Below are 23,190 nucleotides of genomic sequence, written 5' to 3'. Positions count from 1 at the left end.
TGCTAGTGAAGCAAAGAGCTTCAAGGGAGGTGTGAACTCATTGAACTCCAATGAGTAAAGGTGTGAACACAAGCCTTGTATTAATTAGTTCTACTTAGTACCTTGTTTCAGGTTCTGCCCAAAACATCTTCTTGTAAGATTAGAGCAACTCTAATTAGTTAGCAGTTAGTAAGGATTCCAACAATGTTTGCCTTTTCTTTTGACTCTACTACTCTGTGAGAATTCTGATTTGCCCAGTCCCATAGCAAAACTATTAGAGGTTGGACTTAAACTCACTGTTCCTAACAGGTAAGACCAGCCCTCACTCCACTATTGTACAGTGCCATAGATCAATTAAAATGGGGATAGAAGGGATAAAATATTCATAGTAAAACTCCCTGCTATAGGAGATATAGAGAAACGAAGAATTGCAGAATGATGAGGAGGAGGAAGAGAAGATACCTTCTTCCTCAACCCATGTTGACACTGATATTCTTTTTTAATTTTTACCTAAGAACCAGTGCTACTAAGCACATTAAATATAAGATCTATACTATAAATAAGAAATAGAAAGCTTGAAGGAAATGGTGGGCATTGCATGTATAGATATTGAGGCATAAATGAATTTTTAAATATTATTATAAAGATTAAATAGATCTTGCATATACTAAGAATTTTGAAATGTTTATAGCCTAACTTGCATGTACTAAGAATTTTGAAATGTTTATAGCCTAAGTAAGTTTATCAGAAAAGTGAGTGAATTCAAAATTATTTTGAAGCACAGTTGCCATAGGCAACCAAACATCTGTAGTTGACATTAATTACATTTAAATTCACCCTTTGGTAAATGCTAATTTTTTGGGATTAAAGGGTAATGATACCTACAGAGTAGTACACCTTAATGTTGTTGTACTTCCTGCAGAAAATATTAATAATAACTAGGTTTTCTTTGAGGTCAAGAAATGTCAATGATCAGATAAAATATATCAGTCTGTCTCTAAAATAAATTGGTCATCTGGAGGTCACTGCTCTGTAATTTTTCTTTTAAAATTATTTTCAGTTTATGTTTCATCTCTTATATCATTTCACACATTTGAGAAGTTTACAGTTTGTGTGAATGTTTTTGCTTGAAAAAGCATATTAATTTCTTCTTGCTAAAAAAAAGTTTAGGTTTTTCAATTTCTTGAAGGTATTTTTCAAAGTGCTTCATTTTAATAACTTCATTGTCTCTTATCTATAAAAAAGTAATCTGCATTTTTTCACTTGAAATTCTTTTGAAGATTTCAATTTTGTACATTGGTACAAAAGAATAATCTTATTATTTGGCTTTGAGTCACAAATAAAAAATGCCAAAGGCAACTTCTTAGAAAATTCTAAGATTTTGTTATTTCTATATCTCTGTTTTTAAAAAAATAATAATAACTTTTTATTTTTCAAAATCTATGCAAAGATAGTTTTCAACATTCATCTTTGCAAAACTTTGTGTTCTTAATTTTTCTCCCTCCCTCCCCACCTTCCCACTCCCTGAGACAACAAATAATCCAGTATAAGATAAATATGTGCATTTCTCCTAAGTTATTTCCATATTTGTCATGCTGCACAAGAAAAATAATATCAGAGGGAAAAAAATGAGAAAGAAAAAAAGAAACAAGCAAACAATAGCAACCAAAAAAAGGTGAAAATATTATGTTATGATCCACATTTAGTCCACATAGTCCTCTCTCTGGATACAAATGGTTCTCTCCAACACATACCATACCAATTCAGCCATTCCCAAATGAACACTCACTTTCCAGTTCCTTGTCATTACAAAAAGGGCTGGTACAAACATGTTTGCATAGGTGGGTCCTTTTCCCTTTTTTATGATCTCTTTGGGATACCCAGTAGAGACATTGCTGTATCACAGGGTCTGCACAGTTTGATAGCCTTTTGGGCAGTAGTTCCAAATTTCTCTCCAGAATGGTTGGATCAGTTCACACTCCACCAACAATATATTAGTGTCTCTGTTTTCTCACGTCCCCTCCAATATTTATCATTATCTTTTCTTGATATAATCAAAATTTTCTATTTTGTGATCAATAATGATCTCTTATTCTTTCTTTGATCACAAATTCCTTCCTCCTCCACAAGTCTAAGAGGTAAACTATCCTATGTTCTTCTAATTTATTTATAATCTAGTTCTTTATGCCTAAATCATGAACCCATTTTGATCTTATCTTGGTGTATGGTGTTAAGTGTGGGTCCATAACTAGTTTCTGCTATACTAATCAGTTTTCCCAGCAGTTTTTGTCAAATAATGAATTCTTATCCCAAAAGTTGGGATCTTTGGGTTTGTCAAACAATAGATTGCTATAGTTATTGACTATTTTGTCCTGTGAACCTAACCTATTCCACTGATCAACTAGTCTATTTCTTAGCCAGTACCAAAGGATTTTGGGGACTGCTGCTTTGTAATATAGTTTTAGATCAGGTACAGCTAGGCCTCCTTCATTTGATTTTATTTTTCATTATTTCTCTTGAAATTCTTGACCTTTTGTTCTTCCATATGAATTTTGTTGTTATTTTTTCTAGGTCATTAAAATAGTTTCTTGGGAGGCTGATTGGTATAGCACTAAATAAATAGATTAATTTAGGTAGTATTGTCATTTTTATTATATTTGCTCGGCCTATCCAAGAGCACTTAATATTTTTCCAATTGTTTAGATCTGACTTTATTTGTGTGGAAAGCGTTATATAGTTTTTCTCATATAGTTCCTGACTTTCCTTTGGCAAATAGATTACCAAATATTTTATGCTATTGACAGTTATTTTAAATGGAATTTCTCTTTGTATCTCTTGCTGTTGGATTTTGTTGGTGATGTATAAAAATGCTGAGGATTAATATGGATTTATTTTGTATCCTGCAACTTTGTTAAAGTTGTGGATTATTTCTTATAGCTTTTTAATAGAATCTCTGGGGTTCTCTAAGTATACTATCATATCATCTTCAAAGAATGATAATTTGGTTTCCTCATTACCTACTCTAATTCCTTTAATCTCTTTCTCAACTTTTATTGCCGAAGCTAGCATTTCTAATATGATACTGAATAGTAATGGTGATAGTGGGCAACCTTGTTTCACTCCTGATCTTATTGATACAGTCAATTATGCTAATAGTTTTTTTAGTATTGAACCAGCCCTGCATTCCTGGTATAAATCCTACTTGATCATGGTGTATTATTCTGGGGATGATTTTCTGTAATCTTTTTGCTAATATTTTATTTAAGATTTTTGCATCAATATTCATTAGGGAGATTGGTCTATAATTTTCTTTCTCTGTTTTCAATCTACCTGGTTTAGGTATCAGTACCATGTCTGTGTCATAAAAGGAATTTGGTAGGACTTCTTTGATCCCTATTTTTTCAAATAGTTTATATATCATTGGAGTTAATTGTTCTTTAAATGTTTGGTAGAATTCACATGTAAATCCATCTGGTACTGGGGATTTTTTCTTAGGGAGTTGATTACTAGCTTGTTCTATTTCTTTTTCTAAAATAGGACTGTTTAACCAATTTACTTCTTCCTCTGTTAATTTGGGCAAGCTATATGTTTGAAGGTATTCATCCATTTCATTTAAGTTATTGAATTTATTGGCATAAAGTTGGGCAAAGTAACTCCTAATTATTGCTCTAATTTCTTCTTCATTAGTGACGAGTTCTCCTTTTTCATTTTTAAGACTAACAATTTGATTTTCCTCTTTTCTTTTTTAAATCAGATTTACTAAGGGTTTATCTATTTTATTGGTTTTTTTCATAGAACCAACTTTTAATTTTATTTATTAATTCAATAGTTTTTTTTTAACTTTCAATTTTATTAATCTCTTTATTTTTAGAATTTCAAGTTTAGTGTTTGATTGGGGTTTTTTCACTTGATGCTTTTCTAGCTTTTTTGGTTGCAAGCCCAATTCATTGACCTCTTTCTCTATTTTATGCAAGTAGGCCTCTTGAGATATAAAATTTCTCTTTATTACCGCTTTGGCTGCATCCCACACATTTTGGTATGACGTCTCATGTCATTTTCTTGGGTGAAATTATTAATTGTGGCTATGATTTGCTGTTTCACCCAATCATTCTTTAGGATGAGATTATTTAGTTTCCAATTGTTTTTTGGTCTCTTTTCCCCTGGCTTTTACTGAATGTAATTTTCATTGCATCATGATCTGAAAAGGATGCATTTATTATTTCTTTCTTTCTGCATTTGAATTTGAGGTCTTTATGTCCTAATATATGGTCAATTTTTGTATAGTTTCCATGAACTGCCAAAAAGAAAGTATAATTCTTTCTGTCTCCATTTAGTTTTCTCCAAAGATCTATCATACCTAACTTTTGTAGTATTCTATTTACCTCTTTGACTTCTTTCTTATTTATTTTGTGTTTTGATTTATCTAATTCTGCGAGTGCAAGGTTGAGATCTCCCACTATTATAGTTTTGCTGTCTATTTCTTCTTGCAGCTCTCTTAACTTCTCCTTTAAGAATTTAGATGCTATACCACTTGGTACATATATGTTTATTAGTGATATTGCTTCATTATTTATGCTATCCTTTAGCAAGATATAGTGCCCTTCCTTATGTTTTTTAATTAAATCAAGTTTTGCTTTTGCTTGATCTGAGATCAGGAATGAGTACCCCTGCATTTTTTACTTCACCTGAAATATAATAGATTCTGCTCCATCCTTTACCTTTTACTTTGTATGTATCACCCCGCTTCAGGTGTGTTTCCTATAAACAACATATTGTAGGATTCTGGCTTTTAATCCAGTCTGCTATCTGCCTCTACTTTATGAAGGAGTTTATCCCATTTACATTTATGGTTAAAATTACTAATTCTGTATTTCCTGCCATGTTGTTAATCCCAGCTTATGCTTTTCTCCTTTCCTTCCCCTTTATCCCCCTCCCCAGTATTAAACTTGTGAATACCACTTGCCTCATGCAACCCTGCCTTTTTAGGATCTCTCTCCCCACCTTAGAGTCCCTCCCCTTTTCTTAATCTTTTTCCTCACAATTTCTGTATTTCCTTCTGTATTTTCCTTGTTTAGCTTACTCATTCCTTTTTCACTTTTCCCCTCCCACTTTTCAATGAGGCTTCTCTATAAATAGAATATGTCTAATATTTTTCTGTTTAAACCAATTCTTATGAGAATAAGATACACACTATGTTCATCCCCTTCCCTTCTTTCCCTCACATATAATAAGTTTCTGTTGACTCTTTGTGAGATGTAGTATCTCCACTTTTCCCTTTTTCTGGTACAATTTCCTTTCCACCTCTAGCTTATTTTTTATATTATAACAGTAAAACCAAATTATACATGTATTCTTTATGTATACTCATAACAGAAATATAGTTTCCAAGATTTCTTTTTACCTTTTTATGTTTCTCTTGAGTCCTGTATTTGGAGATCCAACTTTTTGTTTAGTTCCAGTTTTTAGTCATAAATAGATGGAATTCATCTATTTCATTGAATGTCCATCTTCTTTCCTGGGGAAAAAAAATGCTCATTTTGGCTGGGTAAGTTGTTTTTGGCTGCTACCAAGTTCCCTAGCCTTTCAGAATTTCAGATTCCAGGCCTTTTGATCCTTTAATGTGGACACTGCTAGATCCTGAGTAATCCTTATTGTGGCTCCTCTGTATTTGAATTTTTTTTTCTACTTGCTTATAGTATTTTTTTCCTTGGTCTAATAGTTCTGGAATCTAGCCACAATATTTCTTGAAGTTTTGATTTTGGGGTCTCTTTCAGTAGATGATTGATGAATTCTTTCAATGTCTATTTTACCCTCTGTTTCTATAACATCTAGGCAGTTCTCTTTGATGATTTCCTGAAAAAGTGTCTAGGCTGTTTTTTCATCATAATTTTCAGGAAGTCCAATAATTCTCAGATTATCTCTTCTAGATCTGTTTTCTAGGTCTTTTGTAAGTAGGTATTTAACATTTTTTCCAATTTTTTCATTTTTTTGGTTTTACTTGACTGATTCTTAGTGTCTCCCCAAGTCATTCATTTCCATTTGTTCAATTCTGATTTTTAATGAATTCAATGAATTATTTTCTTCATTTACTTTTTAAATTTCTTTTTGTAATTGTCCAATTGAGTTTTTAAATGAGTCGTTTTGTTCTATGGAATTTTTTTCCATTTCACCAATTTTATTTTCTTTTTCCAGTTCACCAATTATGTTTTTCAGGGAATTGATTTCTTTATCCATCATATCTTTTAATGAGTAGGATGACTTATCCAGACCTTCTTGCCAAGCTTCCATTTCCTTTCTTCATTTTTCTTCTAGCTCTCTTGTGAGAGCCTTTTTAATCTCTTCTATGAGAACATTTTGTGGTGGGGATCAGATCATATCCCCCTTTGTGATTTCATCTAGAGACAGTCTGTTTTTAGTCTCCTCAGGGTTTAAAGTCTGCTCTCTATCAGTATAGAAGCTATCTATATCTATCCATTAAGAGTGACAAGTATTCTTATAAATTGAGTCAATTCTCTATGTATTTTAGAAATAAGGGTTTTATCAGAAACTTTGGATGTAAAATTTTTTTTTTCCAGTGTTCTACTTCCTATCTAATCTGGCTTCATTGACTTTGTACAAAAACTTTTTAGTTTAATGTAATTAAAATTATCCATTTTTTCATTTCATAATGTACTTTAGTTCTTCTTTAGCCTTAAATTCCTTTCTTCTCTGTAGATTTGAGAGTTAGACTATCCCTTGTTCTCCTAATTTGCTTATACTATCATCCTTTATGTCCAAATTATGAACCTATTTCGATCTTATCTTGGTATAGGGTATTAGGTGTTGTGTCTAGTTTCTGTCATACTATTTTCCAATTTTCCCAGCAATTTTTGTCAAATAGTGAATTCTTATCCTAGAAGCTGGAGTCTTTTTGTTTATCAAACTCTAGATTCCTACAGTCATTTCCTATTATGTCTTGTGAACCTAACCTGTTCTACTCATCCACTACTTTATTTCTTAGCAGATGGTTTTTTTTATGACTGCTGCTATATTACTTAGTTTTAGGTCTCCTGTAGCTAGGTCACCTTTGCATTTTTTTTCATTAATTTCCTTTAAATTCTTTCCATTTCTTTAAAGTCTTAACCAGATGAATTTTGTTATTGTTTTTTCTAGCTCTATAAAGTAATTTCTTGGCAGTTTGATTGGTATGACACTGAATAAGTAGATCAATTTAGGTAGAATTGTAATTTTTATTATAATAACTCCACTTACCCATGAGCACTTGGTATTCTTTCAGTTGTTAAGATCTAATTTTAGTTGTGTGAAAAGTGTTTTGTAATTGTGTTCATATGGTTCTTGGCTTTGTCTTGGCAGGTAAAGTCCCACATATTTCATATTATATACAGTTATTTTAAATGGAATTTCTCTGTCTCTTGCTGCTGGACTTTGTTAGCAACATAAAGAAATGCTGGTGATTTATGTGGGTTTATTTTATATCCTCCAACTTTGCTAAGGTTGTTAATTGTTTTTAGTAATTTTTTAGTTGATTCTCTAAGATTCTCTAAGGATTATCTAAGGTGATAATCATGTCATCTACAAAGAGTGATAATTTTGTTTCCCCTTAGCTACTCTTAATTCTTTCCATTTCTTTTTTCTTCTCTCATTGCTAAAGCTACCATTTCTAATACAATCTTGAATAGTAATGGAATAAAAGACAACCTTGTTTCACTTCTGATCTTATTGGGAGTATCCTATGTCTCTCTTTGGTGTTTTCATTGAAGTCCTGTAATTATACTGTAAATTCTCCATTTTTGTTTTAACCAATTAAAAAAAAATTTTTTTGTTGAGGCAATTGGGGTTAAGTGACTTGACCAGGATCACACAACTAGGACATGTTAAGTGTCTGAGAACTCATGTCCTTCTGACTTCATGGCTGGTGCTCTATCCACTGTGCCACCTAGTTGCCCCAACCATTTTATTTTTTAAGAGGCATGTTTAGTTGAATATTAGTTACAAGAGCATAAAGAATGGTGCGAAATGGCAGGTATAAATACAAAATTCTAACAAATAAAGAAATACATGAACTCTGTGAAAAGAAAAGCCTTTCCTATACTCAGTCATTCAGACAGCACAAATGCTGTATTTTTTTCCTTTTTTAAAAAATCATTACAGAGGATTCTGGGAAGATAACATAGTAGGTTGGTAAATTTCAGGTTTTCTAGATTTCCCCCATAATAGAACAACTTTGCAACTCAGGGCAAACATAGACTGCTGGAAAATCAAGACTTCTGGAAGAATTGGGGTCCACCTGACACAATCTGAGATCTTAAGAAAGACTGGGATGCCCGGGGTTAACCCATCTGAAATGCAAACACCTCTCGATTAAAAACGCTAAATGGGGATCCTCTTGGTCTAGCTGGGTGTGGCCGAAACCTCTGCCAAACCCACAGACTTTCACCTCACACACTTTCATCTCACAGACTGTGGAGTGGGTTTGATTCCTGAAAGACCTAGTTGCCAGGCCTAGATGTGCAGCAGAGACATGGCCCTAAGTGAGAAGGAATCAGCATCTGGTGAGTGCAGAAGCCATAAGGCAGCTGTGGGCACTTCCAGGTGGAGCTTTTGATTTGAGTTCCTGGTCAGAGTGGAGAACTGAAAGGAAGCTTGAGGTACTATCTCCAACCCCCCACCTTATCCCCACCTCAGGATTATAGGTGCTTGCACTAATAGAGCACCAACCCTGAAGTCAGGAGGACCCGAGTTCAAATGTGGCCTCTGACACTTAGCACTCCCTAACTGTGTGACCCTGGGCAAGTCACTTAACCCCAATTGCCTCAGCAAAAAAAACAAAAACAAAAAAAACCCAAGAAGATTGGGGGAGGGGGAGTTAACTAATTAGAAAAGGAAATACAGAGTCTGAAAGACAAAAATGACTCTTTGAAAATTAGAATTGGGTAAGGGAAAGCCAATGAAGTTGTGGGAGACTAGGATATAATAAAACATGTTATAAATGAAAAAATAGAACAGAATGTGAAACATAAGAAAAATGACACATCTGGAGAACAGATCAAGAAAAGAAAATATGAGAATAATTGGACTGCCTAAAAATTATGACCAAAAAACAGGACTTTAACACAATAATGCAAGAAATAATCCAAGAAAATTATCCTGGAGTAATAGAACATGAGGGGAACATAGAAATGGAAAAAAAATTCAATAGCCACTACCTCAATGGGATCCTTTGTGGAAAACACATAGGAACATTATTGCCAAGTTTTGAAACCTCCAGATTGAAGAAAAAATTTTGCAAGAATCAAGAAAAAAAATTGAAATATACTGGAGCTACAATTAGAATTGTAGATAATTTATCAGCAACCACAATAAAAGACTGCAGATCCTGTAATCATATCTACTGACAATCAAAAGGACTAGGCCTGCAGCCAAAAAATCATATCCAGCAAAATTATCTATCATTTTGAATGAGAAAAAAAATGGGCATTTAATGAACTTTCAAATTTTCAGGAGTTTCAATCAAACCCAAACTTAATAGAAAATTTATCATAGAAGAGCCAGTATCAAAGATCAATTTCAAGAAACTTAATATAGACAAATTGTTTGCTTTTTTTTCACATGGGAAATGTAGAGCATATATTTAAGATTAACATCAATAAGCACCTCAAAAAGAAAGAGCGGGGTAGAGTTAAAGTAAAAATAGTAATTATGTCATAGAAATGAGGTACAGAGGAAGAGTAGACACAGAGATATTAGAGGGGGGAGGAGAGTTCATAGTTCTGAAAACCTACTCACATCTGGAATGGGTTAAGTAGGCAATACTACATATTTACTATGAAGGCTATAGCCCTCTCCAAAATCTGTAAAGAAATAGGGGCGCAGAGGCGGGGAGATGGATATACAGGGAAGCAAAAGGTGGGGGAAGAAGATAAGGGAAGGATCCTGTGTGGGGAGGCTAAGTAATAGCAAGACAAGTTTGGAGCAGAATTAAAGTAATGGGTCAGCAGGGATAGGAAAGATATGTGTGTATGTGTGTATGTGTATTTATGTACACACACATATGTATACATAAATATATCTTTTCTTAATTATAGTTTGCTTATAAGTGGTAGGGATAATGAAAGGGGGGGAAGAATAAAGTAAAAAAGGTGTGCAGCAAAGAACAAAAGAATTTACAAGGAAGAAAAGAAAAGATGGACACTCATGAATATAATTTCTTCTTGTGTGTATACACACACACACACACACACACACACACACACACACATATACACACACACACTTTCTTGAACTAGTGTTTGTTGTTATATATTTTGAATCTTCCCTGATGTTATGCTAGGCACATGACAGTGTTCTTTTTTGTTTCATTTTGTTTTTTATCCCTTTTCTCTTTTTCTTTTTCCTTATTCTGTTTTTTAAATAAAGTAAATTTTTTAAAAATTCATTATAGCCAAATTTTCATGTTCAATTATTATCTTCTTTTATCTATATCTGTATTTTATTTATCTTTTTTTATATATTTTATTATTGTGTTTTATTATATTTTATATTTTATTAATTTTTATTATTTTATCTTATATTAAACCTATATTTTTATCAATATCTTTTTAAAATTATTCTGAATCATTCAAGTCAAACAACTTGACATTTCATTACTATAAGTCCTTAGAAGTAGCTTGAAACTTACGTGATTGTGAAAGATTCATTTTACCATGACTTTCAAAAATAAGCCAAAACATGACAAAAGAACAGTAGAAAAAAAATTACAAATGACAATTACGAAATGACAAACTATAATTAAGAAAAATATCTATTTATATATACATATGTGTGTATATCTTTCTTATAACATGTATGATCTTTCCCAAAACACATTTAAGACTATAATGTTGAATTTTCCTGAAATAGTTTAACCTTTAAAAAAAGGAAATTGTAGACAAAGTCAAAACTTTAATTTGCAAGGGAACTCAAAAGTTCCACATTAATCATTATATGAAGTTTGGGGAATAAAAATATTCGATATATAAGCTATATTCTTGCCATTCTAATTTGCATTATATAAAGCATGCTTATCTTAGTTGGATATTAAGCTTTCTAGAAGTAATTAAACTGGCAGCTGTCTTTCCCACACAATACTCTTATGGTTTATACCTCATTAAAAAGAAGGGAAAATTTTACAAATTACATGAATCCTAGTAAAAACTTCAATCAGTTTCATCATCAAAAACAAATATTATTGGGCAATAACTGCCTACACTAATTTTCTTATTTCTTTCCATTTATGTAAAATCCAGTTCATATCATATCTTATTTCCTCTGTGAGTCTATCTTTTAAGATATATAGGCTAATTTATTAAAAGTCTATATTTCAAAATTTTCAGAGATACTAAGATCTTAGATATAGTGATTAAAGGGACGTTAGAAGCCATTTGGTCCAACTCCTTCATTTTATAGGTGAGGAAACTATCACTTAGGTTGTTTTCCCAAAGTTGCACGGGTAAAAAGCAGCATAGCTGCAGGCTCTATTTCAATTCCAGCAGACTTTCCTCTTTATCACAATTCCTTCTCTAAAATGTTCTGTCCAGCTAAAAAAAAATTATCCCTTCTTTTTCAGACATAGTATTTAGTATGTCTTCCATCTATATATCAAATCATTATGTTTAGCTTATCATGTATGTAGTATATTTATCTCAGTGCATATCTACTCATATTAGTATGAGATTGTAATCTTAATAGGAGAGATCACCTAATTGATTTCTGTTTTTTCTTTAATAAAATGCATTTCATGTAGTAAGCATTTTATAAGTCATTGATACATGAATGAATTAGCCTTAAAGGTAAGGCATAGTACTTATGTAGCTTCTATAGGATCTTGCTGTGTGCTTAATGCTTAGAGCAGTACTTGCCCATTATAGGCTCTAAATGTTTGATTGTGATATTCTTCAGTCATTTCAAATGTATTCCGACTCTTCACGAATCCTTTTGGGATATCTTGGTAAAGATAGTGAAATGATTTGCTCCTTCCTTCTCTAGTCCATTTTACAGATGAGAAATAGAAGTCAATGAGTGATTTCCCGAAAATCACACACTTAGGGAGTGTTCAAGGCCAGATTTGAGTTCAGGAAGATGAATCTTTTTGATTTCAGGTTCAATACTCTTTCCACTGAACCACTTAGCTGTCCTGTGCTTGAGATAAAAGGGTTTCTGCAATGGCATTTTCTTAATCAGTGGAACAATCACAATATGGCTATTCTTCCAAACTTTATTATAAACCATAAGCAAGGACCCCTTAAGACTGGGTACACATGTATTATGTTTGATTCTGGAGGTTAACTTTGCAAAGAGTCAGTATATATCTTTGACTCAAAGCTCCCATATCCTAATTCTAGAATATTTTCAAAATATATAGCTTACATTTGGTTCGTGTTAGTCTTATTTCAAATATGGTTAACAGGTACCAGCTCCTGTATAAGGATTCAAAGTAAAAATTCTTGTGATAGACATCTTTTATTTTACTCCACAAAAATGGACTCATGTAGCCCATGATCTGATAAAGAAATGTAAAAATACTTGAAGAGTTAAAGTATTTGGTTCACAGTCTTCCTCTCCTCTTTAATTCTTGCCCTTATAGTAGGAGTCCAGCATGTTAATATGTCCTCAAACACCTAACCTCTCAGTTCATAAGTCTCTTTAGATCCCATGACCTATTCTCTAGCTTAGCCATACATGGGCATAATTAATTCCCTCAGAACTGAAGAGGTCACCAAAATGAGAGAGCAGTGTAATGAGAGAATAGACAACTCAGGAAAGAACCTTGGGGTATATACACTGTTGCCTTCCTAGCTTTATTATGCATTCTTGGTGACCTATATATTCTATAGTTTAGCCAAAATGGTCTCAATTTTCCCTCACATATGATACTCTTATCTCACATTTCTATGTTTTTGTATTGGCCTCAAACTTGGAATATATAATATATTCATCTCTACCTCATAGATTGACTTCCTTTACGACTGGGTTCATGTACAAAAAATGCATGAGGTCCTTTTTTTTTTTTTTTTTTTTTTTTTTTACGTGAGGTTTCTCCCAATTCCCTAAACTCCAGCATTCCCTCTCCACAAATTAACTTGTATCCATTTTGTAAATACATATCTGTGTTATATTCTTATGCATATATATATATATACACACACACACATATTTTCTCTTTTCAATAGAAAGTAGCCTGCTTAAAAGCAAGAATTATTTAATTTTTGTCTTTTTTAATCTTCTCTTCTGAATGGTGGTTTTGGTCCAAACAACCATTTCACAAGCTGCAGGCCATGCTGACTTTATTCCCACCTCCACTCCTTACTTTCCAGACTTGTCTACCTTCTCCATAGCAGCCTTGCCCCTGCATAGATACCTCATATACCTCATATACCTATGCATATATACTTGCTTTCAGACCCCTTTTATGTGCCGTCTCCCTCCATTAGAATGTAAGATCCTTAAGGTATGGCTGTCTTTTTCCCCTTTATTTGTATCCTTAGGGTTTGACAGTTTCTGGCATATATTAAATATTTGATAAATACCTATCTACCTTTGTGTTCCCAGCTTTTACACAATACCTGACACATAGTAAATTCTTAATGAATATTTGTTGATTTATTTAATTACCCCATTAGTTCCCCTAAAGAGGAACCTCAATTTTGAGGCAACTTCTAAGGCTGCTGCTGCAAAGAAAAATTTCTTTCTCTGACCAGTTTAGATCGTGGGATCATGAAACCTGGGGAATTCAGAATCCTTCATATTCCCCCTATAACTATCTAAGAAAAACCTCCTCAGGCCTGAATCTTCTTCCTTCCATAGGAAATCTATTAGTATCCTGATCAGTAGAAGCACTTAGAAAGGAAAGTTCATTCTCAAAATCTCTGCAGCCACATTCAGTGCCCATGTCCCTCTATCTAAAGATAGGTATTTGTAGTTCCTAAAAAGACTACACAAGTAGAGCATTCACTCCCTATTCGGGACTGGACCTCATCTGCTGTATTTGGTCTATTTTCTGAACAGGGAACTAGTAGTCCAGAATAGGCTGAACTAATTTGTTCACTAACTCAGACAATTGTCCTCCTAAGTCCTAGTCAGTCTGTTATTTTTTTAGGCCACCCCAGACAATTGGAACTGATGATTTTTTTATCCTTATCAGCCAGTTACTACTAGATTTGCCCGCTATACCTAGGGAAGTACCCCTTGACACCTCTAAACAAAAGGTATCTTTCAATATCCCCTGCAATCTCATACAATCAATTAGAGAATTTAGATAATTATATTAGAGAAATACATAAAGTTAAGCAAGAACTGCTCCGAACAACTAATTTTATATCCATGTTGCTTAAATAGATTGGCAGTTTTGAATTGCAACGCAGCTGAATATCATCATCAACTACATAGATGCCCATTTCAAATATATTCTCTAAGATCACATTTTCTTTCTTATTGGGAAGACAGCATCATTAGAGTTATTACAGATAATTTTTTTGCTTATCTTAAGGATGAGAAAAGAAGTACAGTCATATGTACTTTGTTGATTTAGTATAAAAACTGAAACCATTCTTTTCTGAGGGGTATAATTCATTCTTTTTCTGGTTTTAGTAAAATGAGTTCAAATAGTCATTATAAATCATCGGTATATTGTCTTAGCAATGCCACATAGGCAGAATTTAATAGCTTAAAATACTATATGCTTTAGTTGCATGTCATAGAAAAGGATTCATTTGCAAGTTTTCATTAAGAACATTTTTTATTTTTTCTCCCCTTAGGAATTTATCATGGCATCCCGTACTGAATACTCAAAGTAAAATGCGAACACCACATTCTCATGCATTTATTGATTTGAGTAAAGATTTCACTGCAGGTGAGTCTTTTCCCCATATAAAAATTGGGGGGGCAGCTAGTTGGTACAATAGATAAAGCACCAACTCTGGAAGTTAGAAGGACCTGAGTTTAAATCTGGCCTTAGACACTTAACACTTCCTAACTGTGTGATCCTGGGCAAGTCACTTAGCCCCAATTGCCCCAGCAAAAAAAAAAAAAAAAAGGATAATTTTTATATTGAATTGCTAATAGTTTAATATTTTATTTTAAATAGCACAATAGATGTAAAGTATTTGATAACTACTAGACTTAGAGCTAGATTAGAGTTCAAGTCCCTAATTTTATATTAATTAGATTCATTACCTTGATTACTCCCACCTTCAGTTTCCTTGCTGTGGCTGTAAATCAGAGGTGACAACTTGCATAAACTGAATTAAAATATAATTAGGAAGTATTTAATAAAATAAAAACTAGTAAAACATAGATCATGTTTATATGTGGTTTTTCTCCGTCAATATGTGGGCTGAGGTTAATTCAAACTTACGTAGGGATTAGTGGCCCTGGTTTCTATTTGACTTTGATATGAGTGCACAGAATGACCCCTTAAGCCCCTTCTAGTTCTTACATTATACAATTATCTATATACAACTTAACTCTGCACCTCAGTTCTTTCATCTGAAAAAGTATTTACATTTCTCAATTTTGTCATAAGGTTACTGTGAAAAGAAATGAGACAATGATGCAAAAACATTTTGAAAGTTTGAAGTCCTTATATAAAGATATATCTAAATTGTCTAAAAAATAAAAAATATATCTAAAATGTCTAAATTGTCATCATGATTAATTACTGGTTTTAAGGTAAATGGAAATTGATCTTTGGACATAGGTACAAAGTTTTTTTTTTTTTTTAAGTTTGTTCATTTTTGAAGGGAAGAGGTTGGTTTAAATCTGAGAAGAAGAATCCCTGATTGAGATAGTTCATCAGCTTGTCTGTAATTCATGATATTAGAACGTTATTTTGGTCACTGTACATCTGAATTATCCATGATCACATAGTCACTATATGTCAGTAGCAGAACTGTAACTCAGGTCTTAGTGACTCCAGCATTGGTCCTCAATCTACCTCACCATACTTCTTCTCATTCTAAACTAGTTGTGTAAATGAAATGACAAGGGAAATATCGTCTGCTTGTGAAAGCACACTTTTTGCCATTATTTTCTTTGATATGAAATAATAATAATGTTGACACCCATTTATTTAGAACTTTAGTGTTTACAAATTCCTTTCCCTCACAGTAAGCCTGGAGTGAAGAAAAGGAAATTAAATCCATCATTTAACCTTTCTAGATTTCAAATTCAAGAAACTATTAAAATTATGATCTCTAACATTTTACATTTCAAAAATTTTAACTACTTTCAAAATGGATATGATAACATCCATTTGTGTACAATGTGCCTTTAAAAATCATTAAACAAGTCTAATGAGATATCTAATTAATATAACTATTACTGTCATTAATATGATTTCATTCTTTTGGAAATATTCTACCTCTCCTTACATGTATGTCCTTTTACCTCACTGGGCTGGTCTTGTCTCATCTGCAAAATAAGAGGGTTGGTCGAGATAGCCTCTCATTTTACTTCTAGATATATGCGCATATATATGTGCATATATAAATGTATTGATTTATTTAATTATCCCATTAGTTCACCTAAAGAAGAACCTCAATTTTGAGGCAACTTCTAAGACTGGAGCTTCAAAGAAAATTTCTTTCTCTGACCAGTTTAGGTCGTGGGATCATGAAACCTGGGGAATTCAGAATCCTTACAGAAAAACCCTCTCAGGCCTGAATCTTCTTCCTTCCATAGGAAACATATATATATATATATATATATATACACATATATATATGTAATATATATAAATTCTAATTCAGATTCAGCAGTTAAACTTGGACTCCTTGTAATTATTCTTACTTAGTGAAGTTTTACTGTGCTGTTTTGTTTTGTTTTGTTTTTTTAAGTTGGTGAAAATAATTCCATCAAAGAATGGAAAAGAATTTCAAAGCTCTAACACAGAAAATCTCATAGGAGAATATTACTGATTTCGAGTTAATTTAACATCCATGCATTGGGTCTTTCTCCCTAGCAGTTTAAAGCTACTTGAGGATATATTTTGATTGAAGGAAGCAGAAGGCTTCTTTTAATAATGATGATTTAATATCTTAACTTTGAAGAAAATAATCATATTTTGAGTAGAATGTTAATAAAATTCCTTTAAATTGTACTTTTAGTAAATTGAGATATTGATAATATATGAAGAATTATTTATTACCTTTTAATTAGGTATAAATTTTATATAAATCTAAAAACCTTAGCACTATCTCTTAAGTAAAAGGTGAAAAAATGAAAATTCAAATTTAATTATACAGGTTTTAGGATCATATTAACATGACTTTGGTCGTATGCTGGACAATTTTTCATATCAAGTAATTCTGATATAACTTTTAAGAATTCTCTGTCACATCTGTAATCAATATAAGGTACAAATTTTGTTCAGGTCCATTACAATTTTGTTAAATACCTTCATTGTTTCATAGTAATCCTTTTATTCTTCCAATCACTGGCTCTTTGTTTTCTCTTCAGTCTGTATTCCATTCCTCTATTACTCTCCTCAAGACATCCTCAAGAGTAATGATACTCTGTTTCTTTCCCTTTTCACAGAGGACCTTCTCTCCTAATTTATAATCTCTCTCTTTTCCCCTATTCCACAACTCAGAACTCCTTATTCTTATCTGATCTTATCTTATTCCCACCTCCTTATTATTGTCTCTCAGAAAAAGGTAGTCTTTCTCTTTAATAAGACCATTCTCTATAATTGTGCCTATCTCTTACCATCATGGTCTCTTCAATGTTTCTATATCTACTGACCCTCTTTCTTCAATCTTTAATGATCATTATTAATATTGTGCTGACTCTCTCTCTGCCTCTCTTTCTCCCTCCCTCTCCCCCTCCCCCAAATTCCTCTGGGTTTAAATTATTAGCACTACGTGAATAACTACTGCATCTACATACCCAGCCCCAGTTTCTTTCCTGAGCTATAATCATTCAGTCAAAAAACATTTATATGCTAGGCATTTGTTATATGTTGGCTACCATGTTAAATACCAGGAATACAAATAAAAATGGTCTTTGTCCTCAAGGATCTTTACATTATGATGGAGAGATGAATGACAGATAAATAACAAGGAACATACAAGATGTATACAGAATAAATGGAAGGTTACTTCAGAGGGGAAGAAGCTAGCATCACGGGGAGCCAGAACAGTTTTCCTGAAAAAGGTGGGACTTGAGTGAAATTTTGAAAAAAAAAAAAAAGCAAAGGGAAACCAAGAAGTAAGTTGAGGAAGCAGAACAGGCATGTTCAAAAGACAGCTAATATGAAGGCATAGAGATAGGAGAGATTAACAAATTTGAGGAACTTCAAAAAGGTCATTGACCTTGGTTCCCAAAGCACATGGAATAGAATAAGTGCAAACAGAATGGAGAGGTAAGAAAAAGTCAAATTTTGAAGAATTCCAAAAGTTTATTAGTACCAGGATAAAATATAAAAATAGCTTTTTATTTTAAAATCCTAGAGCTCAGGAAACAGGAAGTGATAGTGGTCAAACCTGTGTTTTACAAAAAAAAATTTACCTTGAAAGCAGAGTGAAGGATGAACTAGAGAGATACTTGACCTGGGTAGTTTAATTAAAAGACTTTTGTAAGAGGTGGTTAGGAAGTACATTGGAAAGAACACCAACCCAGGAGTCAGGAGGACCTGAGTTCAAATCTAGCCTTAGACACTTAGTAATTACTCTGTGACCCTGGGCAAGTCACTTAACCTGAAGCATCCCCTCTTCCACCTTAAAAAAAAAAAAAAAAAAAAAAGATTGTTATAGTAATTCAAAGGAGAGATGATGAGGATCTGAATTAATGTGTGTCTACATGAATGGAGAGAGGGAGATATATAAGAGAAATGTGGAGATTAGCAACAGATTTATGGCTTATACCAAGATTTAAGCCAGAGTGATTAGAAGGATGTTCACTGTTTGGTAATTGAATAGTTCAGAGGGCAAGAAGGTTTAAGGGGCAAGATTATAAATTCTATTTTGGACTTGCTGACTTAGATATGCCTATACTCTGTTCAGTTTGAGATGATTAAAAGGTAGTTGGTGATGTATGTGAAGCTTAGGAGAGAGACCAGGGTTGGATACATTGAGGAAATTATCTGCATTGGAATGTTAATTCCTAGGACAGAGCCTTGGGACACATATCACACCTGCCAATTGAATATTTCAAACTATTTGTTCCATAGACATATAATTTTAAAAGAACCAAAACATTATTCATTGTCCTTCCCCCCAAATGCATCTCTTTTCTCAACTTCCCTATTACTGTTAAAAGTATCTCTATCCTTGCAAATACACAGGCTTACAATCCCAGAGTCTCTTTCATCTCTGTATCCTTCACCCTACACATCTAATAATTTATCAAAATAATCTCTTTTATATCACCAGTGTCTGTTGTATCTGTCTTCTTCTCTCTATTCACATAACTACCATATTAGGTCAATGCTCTCATCATCTTTTATCTGGACTTGGACAATTGAAATTTCTTCCTAATTGCTTTCCCTTTCTCTAATAATCTTCCGTCCAGCTGCCTAAATGATTTTTCTAATTTTTAGATCTGACCATGGCACGCTCTTGTTCAATGACCTAGAGTATTTAATTACCTATTATCTGTAGGTAACATAACTTGGAAGAAGGAGGTTTATGGAAAACTTTGGAAGTCTGTAAACTTGGATAGGAAAAAAAATTATACCTCTAATCTTTTGTTTCCTTTGTAATCCTAATTTTTTTTTAGATATAAGAAAAGGTTCATAGCCTTTATTAGAACATCAAAGAGTTACAAAAAAAAAAATGTTTTAACCCCTAATCTAGGTTCAAATACAAAATCCTCTCTTTGGCATTTAAAGCCTTCACAATCTTGGCTCCATCATACCTTTTGTACCTTATTATATATGATTCCACTTGATATATAGTCCAACCAAAATGTCCTTATTAAACTTTCACCCATATAGCATTCCATTCTCCATGTCTGCCTTTGCTCAGGCTATCCCCCCAGTGATACCCTTCCTCACTACTGTCTCTGACAATTCCAAGTTACCTTGAAGATTAAGTTTAAATACTACCTACTACATGAAAAACTCTGTAATCATCCTCTTGCATATAAAAAACATTTCCCTCATAGATTGTGAGCTGCTTTAGAACTGTGACTATCTTTTGCCTTTCTTTGTACCCTGGTGCTTAAAGCAAGGCTTAGTACTTAGTAAACACTTAATAAATGTTTGTTGACTGACCTTAATCACTTTCCTTCAGTTGCTAATGACTTCCATTCTCCCAAAATAAGTTTCTTCTTATTTTTTTATCTATCTGCTTTATATATGCTTAGAGAGGAACAAGTCTATCCTTATAGAATGTGAACTACTGCAAGCTGGGACTGTTTCAGTCTGTCTCTTTATCCCTGGTGCCTATCATATAAAGGAACTTAATTAGTGTTTATTGACTGATTGATTGTCATTGATCCTTCTTGAAATATGGTACTTCAAATTGAGCAAGTTACTCCTGAAATGCTTTTACTAGAAAAGAATCCAACAGGCTTATCCTTTCATCTGAACATTGTGCCTTCCTTAATGCAGCCTAAGATTACATTGGTGATTTGTTTTTTTTTTTTTTTTATTTGTTTGTGTTTGTGTGTTTGACTTCTGTTATCACATTGTTGACATAATAAACTTTTTGTCCTCTAAAAACCCTAGGTTTTTCAGGCAATTTTTTTTCCTTTAATCATACTTTCCATTGTTTTACTTATGGTGACATTGGGGGTTTTTTGAGCCTAAATATAAGACTACATTTATATTTTTTCAGTTTCATGCTTTTAGATTTGATGCTACATTACAACCAAGAGAAATCCTTTTTGCAACAAGACAGTGTCATACTGTAATAGCTTTCCTCCTTTTCTGTTCCGTGGGCACATTGGAGTAACACACCATCTTTGCCTTCATCTGTATCATTGATAAAAATTGTAAACAACACAGGACCAAGAACAGATTCCTAAATTAGTCAATTAAGAGATTTCTTCTCAAGCTGACATCAACCCATTAATGATTATTTAAGGGGTTGGTTCAGGAACCACTTCTAAATCCCCCTACCCGTATTATTATCTAGGCCACATCTATCTTTTCTGCTAGGCTCTCATTCTTATGGAAGATTTTGTCAAATGTTCTGCTTTTATCTAGGTCAGGTATGTTTGCAGAATTCTTTTGACCTACCAAGTTTTAGTAATCCTGTTAAATTAGGAAATTAGGTTAATCTGGTACGACTTGGAACACTTCATTTTGACATTTCAGCATATACGATGTATAGGCTATTATGCTAAGAACTAGGAATATAGAGATTCTTTAAAAATGTTCTTACCTTCAAAGAGCTTTTCATCCATGGAGAATAATCAGTCAAAAAGCATTTATTAAGTTCCTACTATGTGTCAAGCATTGTGATAATTATTGACATTATCACAGAGGCATATGCTAGCCCTTTGCCTCAAGGAACTCACAATCTAAATGGGAGGGGCAACAAGCAAACAAATGTGTTTTAACAACTTACATATAAAATAGATAAGGAATAATTAAAAGAGAGAAAGTACTAAAATTAAGAGGAATAGGAAAGTCTTTTTGAAGAAAATAGGATTTTAATTGGGATTTGAAGAAAGTCAGAAAATCAAGGTAAAGCAAAGAAAATTCCAGACATGGAGTACCACCAGAGAGAATATCTGGAGCTAGGATGAAGATATAATAAAATGTGCACACTTAACTATTAGAATACAAATAAGAATACAAGTAAAAGATGATGATTTGAAATGTTCAGGGAAAGAGGAATCACTTATAGTTAGAAGACAAGGAACATTTCAGGGGTCAGTATATTGTACTGAACCTTGAAGGAAAAGAAAAATTTCAGATGGAAATAAGGGAGAGGTTATATCATTCATGGAGTACAAATATGTACATATATACAAAGATGGAGGACTTACATTATATAAAATATATAATAAATAAATAAAACACATTCACAAAGCAGTTTGACTGTAGCAGAGGGTTTGGAAAAATATGTTGTAATTAAGTACGGGGAGATAGAACAAAACCATATTCTGATGGATTTGGGCCTCCAGGCTTAAGGAGTTTGACATTATCCTGTAAGTAACTACAAAGGAACTACTATTAGTTTTGACTAGGAAAATAACAATATAATGGTAAGATTTTAAAATTAGCTTTACAAAGTGTATAGGATAGGTTGGAGGAATGAAGAACTGGAAGTAAGGAGACCATCTAGCTATTTGCAGGCACAAGGTGACAAGGGTCTGCATTAGGGTGTGGTAGTCCAAATGGAAAGGGAGAACAACAAGAAAAAGATATTTCAAGGCAAAAAAAACAACAAATTTGATGACTGACTTATGGAAGCTGATGAAAGAGTTAGTCATGATTCTAAGGCTTCAAGTTTGGGTTATGGGAAGAATACAGTTACAGAAAGGCAATTGAGGCAAGAAAGTTAATTTTCGTAAGAAGATGAGTAGTTTTACAAGTTAGATTTGAGTTAACAGCAAAACACCCTGCCAACTGGAAGACAGCTTGAAATATAGGACTGAAACTTGGTAGGGAAATATAGATTTAGACAGTATCTGTATAGAGATAACCATGGAACTCAAAGAACTTTACAAGTCATCTAGTTCTCCTATAATTTAAAGCTTAGGAAACATGCCTTGAAGGTCTAAATGACTTATTCAGACTAACTTAGCAAGTTAAAGCTGAGAAGAAGGTATGACTCATTTATCTTTCCTCTCCAGCCTGATACTTTATAGTTGAAGCCATAGGAATTGATGGAGTGTAGAGAGTAAAGAACAGAGGAGAAAGCAGTGAACCTTTACTCATGCAACCACTGAGAAGTCCAGTTCAAATGCTACCTTCTTCAGAAAACTTTCCCTGTGTGTTCTGTCTGAGGAGCTAGCCTATAGGCTGGTAAGACTTTGGTTCAACTACTGCCTCTGACACCTACTCACTGTGAGATTCTGCGCAAGCCACTTAATTTCTCAGTTTTATAGCAGAAAAAAATACTGCTTGCATTGGTAGACCATTTCCTTGTCCAAAAGTTTCCCTTCCTAATAAGAAAAAATCATAGGTCCATCCTTTACTAAAACCTCTCCAATGTAGGTGTTATATGTTGTTTTATAAAAAGTTATTGTATAAAAGGTCCCTACTAGATTAGAAGCATCATT

The 23,190-nt window shown here is 33.1% G+C and overlaps 1 protein-coding gene across 1 annotated transcript in view; it reads left to right on the top strand.

Annotated features, from left to right (window-relative positions):
* Nucleotides 1-23,190, top strand: part of ITFG1 (integrin alpha FG-GAP repeat containing 1) — a 298,986-nt gene that overhangs the window by 45,127 nt on the left and 230,669 nt on the right. Inside the window, exon 6 of the mRNA XM_051979798.1 lies at nt 14,772-14,866. Within this exon, the coding sequence (XP_051835758.1) occupies nt 14,772-14,866 (95 nt within the window). The remainder of the gene's footprint in view (nt 1-14,771; nt 14,867-23,190) is intronic.

This window comes from Antechinus flavipes, chromosome 2, assembly GCF_016432865.1.
Source record: "Antechinus flavipes isolate AdamAnt ecotype Samford, QLD, Australia chromosome 2, AdamAnt_v2, whole genome shotgun sequence".
In the NCBI taxonomy this organism is placed as follows: domain Eukaryota; kingdom Metazoa; phylum Chordata; class Mammalia; order Dasyuromorphia; family Dasyuridae; genus Antechinus; species Antechinus flavipes.
This window is presented reverse-complemented; position numbering and strand designations above follow the sequence as displayed.